At 45.5% G+C, this 14,848-nt stretch overlaps 1 protein-coding gene across 2 annotated transcripts; it reads left to right on the forward strand.

Moving 5' to 3' along the window:
* The first annotated feature begins 5,297 nt into the window (after positions 1-5,297).
* MAGEB1 (MAGE family member B1) lies at positions 5,298-14,528 on the forward strand. Of its 2 annotated transcripts, NM_001260599.1 has the most exon segments (3): positions 5,298-6,165; positions 8,650-8,752; positions 12,911-14,528. In NM_001260599.1, a coding segment is annotated over 1 exon segment (1,044 nt). In that variant the 5' UTR covers positions 5,298-6,165; positions 8,650-8,752; positions 12,911-12,970; the 3' UTR covers positions 14,015-14,528.
* The last annotated feature ends 320 nt before the right edge of the window (positions 14,529-14,848 follow it).

Consider the following 14,848-nt stretch of genomic DNA (forward strand, 5'->3'; position numbering starts at 1 on the left):
CACACTCATTCTCCAAGTGTTAATTGAGCGTCTGCTCTTGGAAGGATCCATGCTAGTACTGGGAGGGCTAAGAAAAAGAAAACCTGGCAACTGACCTTAAAATTATAAGGTCGAGAAGCAGCTATCATCTAAGGAAAATGGTGATATTCGCTCTAAGACCAAAAGGATACATGATAAGAAGGGAGGGAGGTAGTTCCACATGAGAACAGTCAAGTATGAATTATCTAATCAAGGCGGTGTTGGGCCTAAGAAAATGCAGGTCCCTCAGTGGGAGTTCATCTAAGTGAGGCTCCATGGTGGGCTGGATGAGGCTGTGGGAATGGTGAGCAGGGGCCAGGCTCTCAGAAGTTGCCTCTCAGAGGTGCAAGACAAAGCTTGGAATAGGAAACAGTTCTTAACAGTTACTTTGGGATCATGGATAAACCAGGGAGAACCTGGGGTAAGAATGTGTCCTGTGCTCTTCTCCCAGTACAAATAAACACAGCACACACTAGGTGTTTTGTACACATCATCTCCAGCCAGTTTCTGAGAAATAAGGGTAATACCCTCAAGGGAGGTGGGAGGACCAGAAGCCACTATGCTGGTGCTCTTTGCCCTGGGCTGGGGGATCCAGAGCCTGTTCCATTAAAAGCACATTCAATTAGGTTACCTCGTGTGTAATTTGGCAAACTCTAGGCAAGGTCTAGATTTTGAGAGGTGGTTAAATGAATCAAAATAAAAGTGGTTTAGATAGAAGGATAGCTGAGAGAGAAGGAAGTTTTTGGTTCTTGAAACTCATTTTAGAATTTGTGTTGCATCTACTGAGGAAGTCTACCTCATACTAATATTGAATGATCTATCAAGTAATGAGGAAATATTATTTAGTTTTCCTTTCTAGGTAACACTTTGTCTGATAGGGCTTTCTTTGTCCTAGAATATGGTATAATCTCTGACATCTCCTGCACTGAAAAATAAGTCCCAGTGTAGTAGATTGCAATGTCAGGGTACAAATTAATCATAATAAGAACTGGCACTATTTTATGTCTCAATACATCTCAAGCACTTTACATACATTGTATACATTTTACTGGTCCTACAAAACAGAACTTATCAAATCCACTTCACAGATAAAAAGCCTGACGCCCACGGTCTATTAATGTGTCCAATTTCACATGGCTGGTAAGTGACAGGACTGGGACAAGACCCCTGGTCTGAATTAGTGTAAAGCACACTCTGTTCCATGCCTCCCAACCTGAGACTGACTGTGTCCCCTTATTCACTTTTCTTCTCAGTACTCCCAAATGTATATCAAGTGATAAAAAGATTCTGTGCCCAATTTGCTGGACTGAAATACATAACCAGAGCAAGGAAATTACCAAAATGGTCGAGGGGTGTGAATTAAGGAGAGAAAGATAATATTTGGTGACAATATGACTACATATGCAAAGTCAGATAAACTCAAAAGATCATGGGCTCACATTCTGTCGTTCTGAACAGTTCCCCTTTTTATAGGAAGTTAAATCTTTTCCAAGAGAAATACATAAGAGGGTGGTAAAGAGAAGAAATAGATCAACATGTTTTTATTTGTTTGTTTGCTTTTTTTTCCTCTGACGGTATGACTTTTAATCCTGGGCTTCTGCCTTGTGTTACAGCTTCCCTATCTTACATCACTCCTGGGACAGGGATGCATTGTCTGCAGGATTTATTGTAGGGAAACTGGTCAAGAGTTTTTAGGGATGTGGCATTTCCCAGGAAGTCATTAATTAAGGGACAAGAGCTAAGATAAAGACCTTCATATAGGAGGACTGAGCAGAACATGCCAGACAGAGTTCTTAGCCTGAGCATCTCCTCACTTATTCTTCAAGGTTCTCAGGGACCTATGAGTTCCTGCATCTCAGGTCGGTAGAGGGAGGAGTCCCATTCTCTGACACATACCAAGCTGAGGACCCTGAATGAAGAATGAGGGAAGCACTCACCCAAATAGTCTTGACAGGATGGGGCTGAACCTGATTTCTACTCCGGAGTTCTTAAGAAGGTAAAGACCATGATCTGAGGCTGGCTGACTCAGGTCCATAGAGGAAGGATTCCTAATGTGTGCCAGGAGTAAAGTGAGTACCCTGAAGAGTGCGGAAACCACCAAACCCCTATGAGTGGGGACCCCACAGAATCCTCCCTATTGTCATCTCTGAGAGATTCAGGCATGAATGTCAGACAGAGGCATCCTCATATCCTCAGTAGTAACAGAGAAGTGAAGGTCTGGTTCTGAGGTGGGCAATCCCAGCTCAGCAAAGGGAAGAATATTAAGCCTTCCTGTGAGTCAGATTTAGGATCCTGAGTTAGGACCTGAGTAGGACAATCCATCATAAGACCTCAACCTGTCTACCACAGCTGCCACTCTTGGGAGACCACGGTCAGTTGTGGCCAGATAAGGCCACCCTCTTCCTCCTATCAGATCTCAGGGAGGTGCAGGCCTTTTAAACGGAGAGGTCTTCAGGTCAAAAAAGAGGGGAGCCCCAGGATCTGCTAGGAGCCAAATCAAGGAAACCGAGTGAGAACTGAGGGGACTGCTCACCTCTGAATAGAGAGGACAACAGAGTCCACCCCCCTGCATAAATCTTAAATTGCCAGAGCAGCATGTAAGGTTGAGGATTCACCACCACTTTTTTAATTTTTAAAAAATAATTGACCTTCTTTTTTAGAATAGTTTTACGTTCACAGCAAAACTGAGCAGAAAGCACAGAGTCCCATGGGCATCCTGTCCTCCCACAGACACAGCCTCCCTCATATCAATCTCCCAAGCCAGGGTGATACATTTGTTACAATTGAGAATACATGGACACGTCATTATCACCCAATGCCCGATGTCTGTAGTTTAGGATTCATTCCTGATGCTGCACATTCTGTGGTTTTAATATTTAAAAATGTAACATGACATATGTTTACCACCATAGCATCATCCAGAATTGTTTTACTGCCTTAAAAGTTCTCTGTGCCTGATCTATTTATCTCTCACTCTCCCCAACCCTTGGAAACCACTGAACTTTGTACTGTTTCCATACTTTTGCCTTTTCCAGAATGTCATATAGATGGAATTATGCAATGTATAGACTTTTCAAATTGGCTTCTTTCACTCTGTGATATGTATCTAAGTTTCATCCATGTCTCTTTGTGGCGTGATAGTTCATTCCCTTTTAGTGCTGAATAATACTTTATTCTATTAATTTACCCACTCTCCTTCTGAAGGACATATTGGTTGCTTCCCAATTTGAGCAATTATGAATAAAGCTACTATAAACGTTTGTGTGCAGGTTTTTTTTTTTTTTTTTTTTTTTTGTGGGCATACTGTTTTCAACTCATTTGGCTAAATAACAAGGAGCACACTTGCTGGATCATATGATAAGAGTATGCATAGCTTTGTAAGAAACTTACAAACTGTCTTCCAAAGTGGCTGTACCATTTTGCATGTCCACCAGCAATGACAGTGTGCTCCTGTTGCTCCACATCCTCATCCGTATTTGGGGTTATCAGTGTTTTTGATTTTGACCATTCTTATAGGTATGTAGTGGTATCACATTATTGTTTTAATTTGCAAGTCTCTAATGACCTGTGATGTTGACCATCATTTCATGTATGTATTGCCTTCCATATATATTATTTGTTGAGGTGCCTGCTTAGATCTTTTGCCCATTTTTCATAGGGTTGGTCAGTTCTTATTGTTCAGTTTTAAGAAATTTTTGTATGTTTTGGTTAACAGTCCCTTATAAGATATGTCTTTTGAAAATAATTTTTTCCCAACCTGGGAGTTATCTTATTCTCTTTGTGGTATCCTTAGCAGAGCAGAAGTTTTAATTTAGCAAAGTCCAGGTAATCAATTTTTTTTTCTTAGATGCCCATCACATTTTATATCAGAACTAGAAAAGGTGAAATTCTTGTTCTGAAGTCGCAGTTATCAGTCAGCAGAAGAGACAGTCCACAACCTTGCATGGAGTCCAGATGAGGATCTTGAGTGCAAATCTGGGACCTAAAGAGAGAGTACTAAATGCTTCTAGGCAGGGGTGGTGGGTTGAGGGGCCCCTGGACTTCGTTCATTTGGGTCCCAGAAAACTAAAGAGTCAATTTCACAACACCAATAGAGAGAGGCTCAGGCCCTGCCAAGAGCTGACATGATAATTTTAAAGGTAATCAGAGTGGATCCTCTCCAAGCTTGAACACAGAGATCCCAACTGCGAGGCTTGTTGTCACCCAGTCAGCCCCAGGCAGGGTTGGCAAGCTGCAGCCTAAGGCACATTGTAACTTCCTCAGCTGAGTTCTCAGGGGACAGAATGACTAAGAACAATAGCCCAGTGAATACTTAGAGCAGTGTTCTCAAGGAATCCTGCAGAGGCGGCTTCTGAAAAGCCAAGGTAGTATCTGCCTGCTGAAGGTGTTCTCAGGATTTCATTCACTCTTCTCCAGGAACCACATCACCTGCCCTTCTGCCTACACTCCTGCCTGCTGTGCCTAACCACAGCCATCATGCCTCGGGGTCAGAAGAGTAAGCTTCGTGCCCGTGAGAAACGCCAGCGGACCCGTGCTCAGACCCAGGATCTCAAGGTTGGTCAGGCTACTGCAGCAGAGAAAGAAGAGTCTCCTTCCTCTTCCTCATCTGTTTTGGGGGATACTCCCTCCAGCTCCCTTGCTTTGGGCATTCCCCAGAAGCCTCAGAGAGAGCCACGCACCACCCCTGCTGCTGCAGCTATGTCAGGCACTGGACCTGATGAAGGTGAAGAGAGCCAAGATGAGGAAAATGCAAGTTCCTCCCAGGCCTCAACATCCACTGAGAGATCACTCAAAGATCCTCTAACCAGGAAGACGAAGATGTTGGTGCAGTTCCTGCTGTACAAGTATAAAATGAAAGAGCCCACTACAAAGGCAGAAATGCTGAAGATCATCAGCAAAAAGTACAAGGAGCACTTCCCTGAGATCTTCAGGAAAGTCTCTCAGCGCACAGAGCTGGTCTTTGGCCTTGCCTTGAAGGAGGTCAACCCCACCACTCACTCCTACATCCTTGTCAGCATGCTAGGCCCCACCAATGATGGAAACCAGAGCAGTGCCTGGAGCCTTCCGAGAAACGGGCTTCTGATGCCTCTACTGAGTGTGATCTTCTTAAACGGCAACTGTGCCGGTGAAGAGGAAATCTGGGAATTCCTGAATATGTTGGGGATCTATGATGGAAAGAGGCACCTTATCTTTGGGGAACCCCGAAAGCTCATCACCCAAGATCTGGTGCAGGAAAAATATCTGGAATACCAACAGGTGCCCAACAGTGATCCCCCACGCTATCAATTCCTGTGGGGTCCAAGAGCTTATGCAGAAACCAGCAAGATGAAAGTCCTGGAGTTTTTGGCCAAGGTGAATGACACCACCCCCAATAACTTCCCACTCCTTTATGAAGAGGCTTTGAGAGATGAAGAAGAGAGAACCGGAGCCCGGCCCAGAGTTGCAGCCAGGCGTGGCACTACGGCCGTGACTAGTACGTATTCCAGGGCCACATCCAGCAGCTCTTCCCACCCCATGTGAGATCTAAGGCAAATTGTTCATTTTGTGGTTGAAAGACCTGTTGCTTTCTCTGTTCCTGTGATGCATGAATAACTTGTTGATTTATCTCTTTGTTGTATTTTCTAGTGATGTTTCTTAAAATAGAAAGTTTATTTAGATTCAGAATATAAGTTTAGAAATGGCATGCATCACACACTTATTGCTGTTTATCAGGTTGGTTTAGTAATAAGAATTTTGTTTTAGAAATACAAATAGAAAATCCTGAAATCATTTTTGTGATACAGAGCAAAATAACATGGCATGGGAGTAAGGTTATCCTTAGAAATTTATAATAACTTCACAGTAAAATAGGTAGAATCTGAAGATAGAAAGAGAAGAAAAGTAAAAGTTGCTTTATTCATGGTTTGTCTTACTCCGTTCAGTCTTTTTTTGTTCATAAATTTAAAAGTTACATACCTGGTTTGCTTAGATTATTCAAGAATGTGGAGGCCTGGGCCAAGGTCAATGACAGTGTCCCCATTGTCTTCCCTCCATTAAGAGAAGACTTGGAGAGATGAGGGAGAGAGAGCCAGAGATAGTGTTGCAACTGGGTCTGGCATGTTTCAGTGTGGTGTCCAGCAGTGTCTCCCACTCCTTGTGAAGTCTGAGGTATATTCTTTACTTTTGATTAACAAAACACTTAACCTTCTAATTAACGGAGGGCCAAAGGGGAGTTGGTGGGAACACTATATGTAACATATTTGTATGTAAAATGATTTATCTTTTCTTTTTCCTGCTTTTCAGTGTCCTTTTTTTTAATTGTAGATTTATTTAGTTTCAGAATCTAAGTTTGTGAAAGGCATGAATCACTCATTTATTAAAATATAACAGGTTGAAGAGCGAGAATTTTTGCATTATGTAAAACAATTTAAACATCTTTTAAGTCTTTTCCTGTGATCTAGAACAAGATAATATGGAATTGGAATATGAAATTTGTGAAAAGGAAATTACCTTGCAATAAAGTTGGTGGGACCATGAAGTAGAGAAAAAAAAAAGTAAAATGTGGTCAATTCTTGCTTTGTTTTGTTCTTTTTAGTTTTTCTTTGTAAAAGTGAAGTGTATGTACCCGGATTGGCTTAGCTTTTTCAGGAATGTGGGGGAAATTAAATAGCAATACATTTGACTTCCTGGTCACTTACACTTTAATCGTCCAAATATTAATTGAGCAGCTGTTCTTTGGAGGGCTCCTGGCTAGTACTGGATAAACTAAAAAACAAACAAACAAACAAACAACAAAAAACCCCCAATCCCTGCCCATAGAATTTTAGAATCCAACAGCAGCTATCATATAATGAAGGTGATGAGATACTCCCTAAGACCTAAAGACAGGTGAAAAGAGGGGATAAGAAAGAAGGTGGGGGTGTTTCCAGCAGTGGAATCTAGTGTAAATGTCCTAAGCAAGGTAATCGAGACTTTGGGAAACCGACCATACTGCAATAGGAGGTAATTTTATGTCCCGGCCTAGTGCCTAGATGGGGTGCACTGAGCAGGGGTCACACACTCAAATGGTGGATCTCAGACTTCAGAGATGGAGACTGGAATGAAAAATTGCCTTTAACAGTTACTTTGAGATTGCGGAAAAACCAGAGGGAATCTTTGCCTAGAAGCAGGGATTGAAAGTGGCCGGTGCTCTTGTCCCAGTGCAAGTAAAGTGAATCCAGTACACAAACTAGGTGTTTTATGCAAGTAGTCCCCAGAGTGTTTCTGAGAAATAAAGGTGATACTCCTTTAAGACTGGAAACTCATAAGCCACTGGGCTAATACTCTGCTATCAGCTGGGCAGCCAGAACCCATTCCATTAAAACGAATTTTTTTCCTTTCATGTGTTTTTGCAAATTCTAAGGGAGATCTAGATTTTTGATGGTGGTAAAATGAATGAAAATAAGTGGTTTGGATGAAAGGCCAGAGTTGGTCTTTGAACCAAACCCTAGAAGGTTTGAGTTGCTTTCAGATGAGAAAGACAACTCCACACTCAAAATATGATTTAATACGGAAAAGTTATTTAGAGTTTCTTTGTAAGTTGCGTTTTGGACTGATTTGTTGTTCCATGTGTTAGAAAGTTGTATATTCTTTGTTATCTCTTGGACTTGAAAAAAATCAGCAGGGTGGATGATTTCTTCTGTACTTGAAATAATCACAGTAATAACAAGCATTGTTTAAAGTCTCAATGCACACCAGGGCTTTGCACACTTTCACCACATTCCACCAGTCTTACAAGACAAGGCTTGTCAAGCCCATTTCACAGATGCAGAGCCCGAGGCTCATAGAGTTTGGTAATGTGCCCAAGTTCACACAGCTAGTAAGTGATAAGGCTGGAACTAGACTGCTGGTCTGAATTCCTCTAGAGTTCACACTGTTCCACTCCTCCCAAACTGAAGCTTACTGTGAATTGCTTAATTCATTTTCTTCTACAACCCCAAAGTGTGTCTCAGGTAAGAAAGAAGAGGTCTCTGTACCCCAAACACTGGATTGAAATACATAACCAGAGCAAGAAGAATACCACAATAATTGACAGACGTGAGTTACAGAGAAAAAGAAACAATACTTGGTGACAATATGATCACCGACAGAAGCAAACTTAGATAGCTTCGAAAGATCAAAAGATTACAAAAATCATCTGGCTGCACCTTTTCTGTAGAAAGTAAATCTTTTAGAACTACCCTTTGGTTGGTGAAGTGAAGAAATAGATCAGCATGTTTTTTTCCCTGAGAGCACAACATCTGTCCGAGGCTCTCCACCTTCCGTTTCAGTTTCCTAGTGTCACATCACTTCTGGGACAGGGACCTCTTCTCTGCAAGGTTTGCAAAGAGGAAACTGGTCAAATTTTTGCAGGGATGTGACACTTCCCTGGAAGAGTTTGATCAAGAGACAGAAGCCAACATGAGAACACTCATGAATGAATAGTGGGGAGAAACCACTCCAAAATGTAAGGGTTCATCCAGCCCCTCAGGAGAGTGAACTCAGTTCAGTAGACAGAGGAGTCCCAGGTTCTGATACATGTAAAGGCAAGGAGCATAAAAGAAGATTGATGGAAGGACCCAGCCAAAACTGTGGGGTTCTATGGAGTCCTTTTCTTACTATCTGTTATTGCAGGTTGCAAAAGGACTGTGATCATGAGGATCATCCAGAATTCCAACTCAAAATTCTCAGAAAACAGGACCTTGATGTGAGAGGAGCAGGTTCAGGTAAACAAAGGGTAAGTTACAGGTTTGCTCACTTGTCAAGGTGAGGACCTGAATGTGAACTAAGGATAGCACCCACACGGCCTCACAAAGTCCCCTCTGCTGTCAGCCCTAGGAAGCCTTGGCGGAGATGGCAGGCTGATTTCTGCCTGGAAAGTCTCAGGGACATGACTGGTTCCGTCTAATTGGGGCAGCCTCAGTTTTACAGAAGGAAGAGGCCGAGACCCTAACAAGAATCAATGTAGGACTCTTAAGTGTTAAGAGAGGACTCCACCAGCAGACGAGTCCCCAGAATTCATCCCCTGTTTTGAGGCATCACACACAGCTATCCGCCTAAGATGCTTCTCATTTCCACCTGGAAGGTCTCAGGGAGGATGGGGAGCATGGGGCTGGAAGGGAGTCACTTCAGTTCTGCCCGGAGAGGAAACCAGAGTCAGATGAGGACTCTGACAGCTGATGAGAAGACCTCTCCCCAAAAAGGGACTTTCACAGAGCCCTGCCGCTGCTGTCAGGCCTGTGAGGCCAAGGCAGGGATGGCCTGTGTGGCTCGCTAAGATTTCCACCTTGGGGGCTGAGGGAGGTGGGGGTATTGTTTGGAAGCTGGCGGATTTGGGTCAGAAGGCGGAGTCATCCCAGGCTGCTAGATGAGCAGGGGTGAGGACCCCTAGTGGGGACGTAGGGAGCAGCAACGCTAGAACAGTTACGTCCGGTAGCGTTCTACCCCTTCCGTCAGCCCTGAGGCCACGGGCTGCCGGATGTGGCTCATCCTGACTTCCGCTTTGAAGGCGAGGACGCGAGCGCGGGAGCGAGCGAGCGTAAGGGCGCAGTGTCTGCCTGGCGGATTTGGGTCAAGAGGTGGAAGTTGTCCCAGGCTGCTAGATACTAAGGTGAGGAACCCTAGTGGGGACGAAGGGACCAGCGATGCCAGAACAGTGTCCTAGCGTCCTGCCTCTGTCGTCAGTCCTCAGAGACTCTTGCCGTCAGCCCTCAGAGGCCCTGGGCTGCCGGATGTGGCTCATCCTCACTTCCGCTTTGAAGGCGAGTACCCGAGCGAGCGTAAGGGTTGCCGCGTCGGGTCAGCCGAGGGTGAATTCTCAGGACTGGTTGGGAGTCAAGGTGAGGACCCTGAGTGTAAATTGAAGAGACCACACCCACCCGTAACAAAGAGGGCCCCACTAAGTCCCGCTTCTCCATTTGGTCCTGGGAGGCCTCAGGTAACCGGATGGGTAGCACCCTGACTGTCTCTTCAGTGACTCAGGGAGATGAGGGCTTTGGCCTAAGTCTTACAGACTCAGGTCAATAGAGGGAGGAGTCCTAAACCCTACTAGGAATCAGGGACAAAGTCCTGTGTGACAACTGAGGGAGTCACAGACTCCAGAACAGTGGGGTCCAAAAGCCCCGCTCCTGGGCTGTGCGTGGTGACTCACGCCTGTAATCCCCGCACTTTGGGAGGCCGAGGCGGGTGGATCACGAGGTCAGGAGATCAAGGCCATCCTGGCTAACATGGTGAAACTCCGTCTCTACTAAAAATACAAAAAATTATTGGGGCATGGTGGCGGGTGCCTGTAGTCCCAGCTACTTGGGAGGCTGAGGCAGGAGAATGGCGTGAACCCGGTAGGCGGAGCTTGCAGTGAGCTGAGATTGCGCCACTGCACCCCAGCCTGGGCGACAGAGCGAGACTCCGTCTCAAAAAAAAAAAAAAAAAAAAGTCCCGCTCCTGCTGTCAGCACGCACGGGCCCCAGTCAGCCATGGTGGGATGTGGCCCACTATGACTGTAAACTTAGGTCCAAGGAGTATGAGAACTTTTGTCTACGGGGCATGGTCTCAGGACCAGTACATGGGTGGAGTCCCAGAAAGAGTGACGAGTGTAGGTGGAGACACTGAGTGAGGAAATGGCGGCTACTCAATACACAAGTGAGACAGCTGCGCCTGATGCTGTCCCTGGGAATCCCAGGCCAGAGCTGGCAGGCTCAAGTACTCCCTGGCTTCTGCCTTTGTGGTCTTAGGGAGAGGAGGGCCTTGGTTTAAGACCTTGCTGCCCCAGTTCAGTAGAGAGATAGGAGTCATATGCCAAGACAGGTGTTAAGGTACAGTTTCTGTATGAGGAATGAGGTAACCATGTAGTCCAGAACAGGCAGGAACACACAGTCTTACCTTGGCGTTCATTCCTGAGAAGCCAGGGTTAGAACTCTCAAGTTGAGATGCCTCTCATTTCCTTCAGGGGCTGTTTCAGGTACATAATGGCTTTGGTTTAACATGAAAGCCCTTATTTAGTACAGGGAGGAGGCCCAGTTCCTAAAAGATGGTGATACTGAGGGAGTGTGAGGGGACCCCCTCCAAGAAAGAGGTAACACACAAAGAGCCCTATCCCCACTGAGACCTGGGAGATCCAGGTATGGTGATATGATGAGTCTCACTCACTTCTTCCTAGAGCATCTCAGGGAAGTGAGGAACTTCATCAAAGGGGGCAGCCTTATGTTAGCAGCTAGAGGATTCCCGGGTAATTCCAGGAGTCAAGAAGAAGACCCTGAGAACTGGGGGGACCACTCATCCCATAACAGTGAAAGAAACACGGAATTCCTTCCTGATTTTCATCCTTGGGAGATGATGGACAGTTGTAGCCAGATGGGAAAAGTTTCACTTCTTCCTCAAGGAGTTGGGGGTGGGGGGCTTTGTATGACTGGATAGGCGTTAGATCAAGACAGAGAAGACACTGAAGGAGGAATGAGATGAGCATTGACCTAGAGAGTGGGGCTTCACCAAGTTCCACCCCCTCTCAGCTCTGGGAAACCCCAGGCAGAAGTAACCAGATGTGTCATCCCCTCAAGACTAGCCCTGGGTACTCAGAGAGGTGAAGGCTTTTGTTTGAGGTTGGAAGAATCAAGCAGGCTTAGAGAGGAGCTCAGACTTTGCTTGAGTGAAGACTAAAGAGAACAACGACCCCAGAACAGTGGAGCCCCATAGAGGACGGGGTGACTGGATGTGATTCAGGCTTTCTTTCATCTTGGGACTCAGGCAATGAGAATCTTAATCTGATGTAAAGGGCCTCAGGTCAGTAGAGAGAGGATTTCCAGGTTGTGCCAGGACTCATAGAGAGGACTTGAGGGAACTCCCACCTCATCAGTGGGGATCCCTCAGAGTCACTCTGTATGTCATCCCTAGGAAGCCCTGAGCATAAATGTCAGAAGTGCCCCTAAATTCCTCTTCAGGAATAACGGAAATGAAGGTCTTAGTCGGATGGGTTAGCAGGAGGGGTAGGAGGCATTTTAGGCCCGCCCAGGAGTCAAACTGGAGACCTTGAGTGAGGACCATGAGTGGGACTACACATCGCAGGGCTTCAACCTGCCAGCCACAGCTTTGAGCCTCTGGAGAATATGGGCGATGTGACCAGATACAGCCACCCTCATTTCCTCTATTGGGTCTCAGGCAGATGTAGGCCTTACTATGAGTAAAGGTCCTCAGGTGTAGAGAGAACAGAGCCCTAGGCCCTTCTGGGAGTGAAAGTATGGATGTGGACTGAAGGTACCATTCCCCCAAGCCCCCAACCACCATCCCAAATAGAGGAAAAACAACGATGCTAGTCCTGTCTCTGCACTTAGCTCTCAAAGGCCTTCGCCAAGGGTTGCCAGGCTGAGACTTCTTTATTTCTTTGCATTACGTCTAAGGGAGGTGACAGCTTTGGTCTGAAGATGCAGCACCAGTTAGCAGAAGAGAGGTTCCCAGACCTTAGATATAGATGAGATGAGGACTCTGAATGAAGATTGAGGTCCAACTAGCCCAGGACAGAGAGTTCCACAGAACTGTCAGCACTGCCACCCCGCCCAGCCCCCGGCAAGGATGGTGGGCTGAAGCAGTGCCTCATTTTTCTTTGGTGGATTCCAGAGAGCTTTGAAGTGTCAGCTTCAGAGCAGCACAGGAAGGAGGTCCCAGCCCCTTCCAAGAGTAGATATGAAGATCCTGTATATAAATTGAGAGGGCCCTTGAACACAGAGGTAGTCTACACTGCCAACCTCTGCTGTCACCCAGTCAGTCCCAGGCAGGATTGGCAACAAGAGCCTAGTGGGTTCTTAGAGCAGTGCCCTCAAAAAAACCAGCAGAAGTGGCTCTCTAAAAGCCAAGGTGGTACCTCCCTACTGCAAGTGCTCACATAATCTCATTCTCTCTCCTTCAGGCCCCACATCTCCTGCCCTTCTGCCCACACTCCTGCCTGTTTTGCCTGACCACAGCCATCATGCCTCGGGGTCATAAGAGTAAGCTCCGTGCTCGTGAGAAACGCCGCAAGGCACGAGAGGAGACCCAGGGTCTCAAGGTTGCTGAGGCCACTGCAGCAGAGAAAGAGGAGTGCCCCTCCTCCTCTCCTGTTTTGGGGGATACTCCCGCAAGCTCCCTTGCTGCTGGCATCCCCCAGAAGCCTCAGGGAGCTTCACCCACCACCACTGCTGCTGCGGCTGTGTCATGCACCGAATCTGATGAAGGTGCCAAAGGCCAAGGTGAGGAAAATGCAAGTTCCTCCCAGGGCACAACATCCACTGAGAAGTCAGTCAAAGATCCTGTAGCCTGGGAAGCAGGAATGCTGATGCATTTCATGCTACATAAGTATAAAATGAGAGAGCCCATTATGAAGGCAGATATGCTGAAGTTTGTTGATGAAAAGTATAAGGATCACTTCCCTGAGATCCTCAATAGAGCCTCTCACCGCTTGGAGCTGGTCTTTGGCCTTGATTTGAAGGAAGACAACCCTAGTGGCCACACCTACACCCTCGTCAGCAAGCTAAACCTCACCAATGATGGAAACCTGAGCAATGATTGGGACTTTCCCAGGAATGGGCTTCTGATGCCTCTCCTGGGTGTGATCTTCTTAAATGGCAACTCTGCCACCGAGGAAGAGATCTGGAAATTCATGAATATGTTGGGAGCCTATGATGGAGAGGAGCACTTAATCTATGGGGAACCCCGGAAGTTCATCACCCAAGATCTGGTGAAGGAAAAATATCTGAAGTACAAGCGGGTGCCCAACAGTGATCCCCCACGCTATCAATTCCTGTGGGGTCCAAGAGCCTACACTGAAACCACCAAGATGAAAGTCCTCGAGTTTCTGGCCAAGGTGAATGGTACCACTCCCCGTGACTTCCCATCCCATTATGAAGAGGCTTTGAGAGATGAGGAAGAGAGAGCCCGAGTCCGATCCAGTGTTAGAGCCAGGCGTCGCACTACTGCCGCAAGTTTTAGAGGGCGTTCTAGAGCCGCATTCAGCAACTCCTCCCAACCCATGTGAGAATTAAGGCAGATTGTTCACTTTGTTTTTGTGGCAAGATGCCAACCTTTTAAAGTAGAAGCCAAGATAGGGCTAGAGAGATCATAACATATATCTTCTTTGTGTTCCTGTTAAACATTAGTATCTTTCAAGTGTTTTTCTTTTAATAGAACGTTTATTTAGAGTTGGGATCTATGTCTATGAGCGACATGGATCACACATTTATTGGTGCCGCCAGCTTTAAGCATAAGAGTTTTGATATTCTGTAATACATTTTTGAAATCCTTGAATCTTTTTTGGGTTCAAGAAGAAGAAAGTATAGTTTTAGAATAGAGATTTTCTCAGAAATGTGTGAAAGAACCTCACACAACATAATTGGAGTCTTAAAATAGAGGAAGAGTAAGCAAAGCATGTCAAGTTTTTGTTTTCTGCATTCATTCACTTTTGTTTTTGTAAAATCCAAAGATACATACCTGGTTGTCTTTAACCTTTTCAAGAATGCAGATAAAATAAATTGTAATAAATTATATTCTTTGTTCAGTGGCTCATTTATTCTCACCATAAATTGAGCATTTGCTCCTTGTAAGGCTCTGTGATAGTAGTGATTGTACTAAGTTAGAGAAGACCCTTCCCCTGCACACAGATTTTTAGTCTAAGGAGTTATTATTTAAGGAAGGTGGTGAGATACACTCTAACATGTACAGATTTTTTTAATAAAAAATTACTCCCTAAAAAAAGAAAAAAAAGTGAGGATGGTGGGAGAAGGTTCAGACAAGAGCAGTCAAGTGTTAATTTCCTTAGCCAAGGCACTTTGTGGTGTGGGACAATGCAAGTCCCTCATTGGGAGGTCATTTT

This window comes from Macaca mulatta, chromosome X (genome assembly GCF_049350105.2).
Source record: "Macaca mulatta isolate MMU2019108-1 chromosome X, T2T-MMU8v2.0, whole genome shotgun sequence".
NCBI lineage: Eukaryota > Metazoa > Chordata > Mammalia > Primates > Cercopithecidae > Macaca > Macaca mulatta.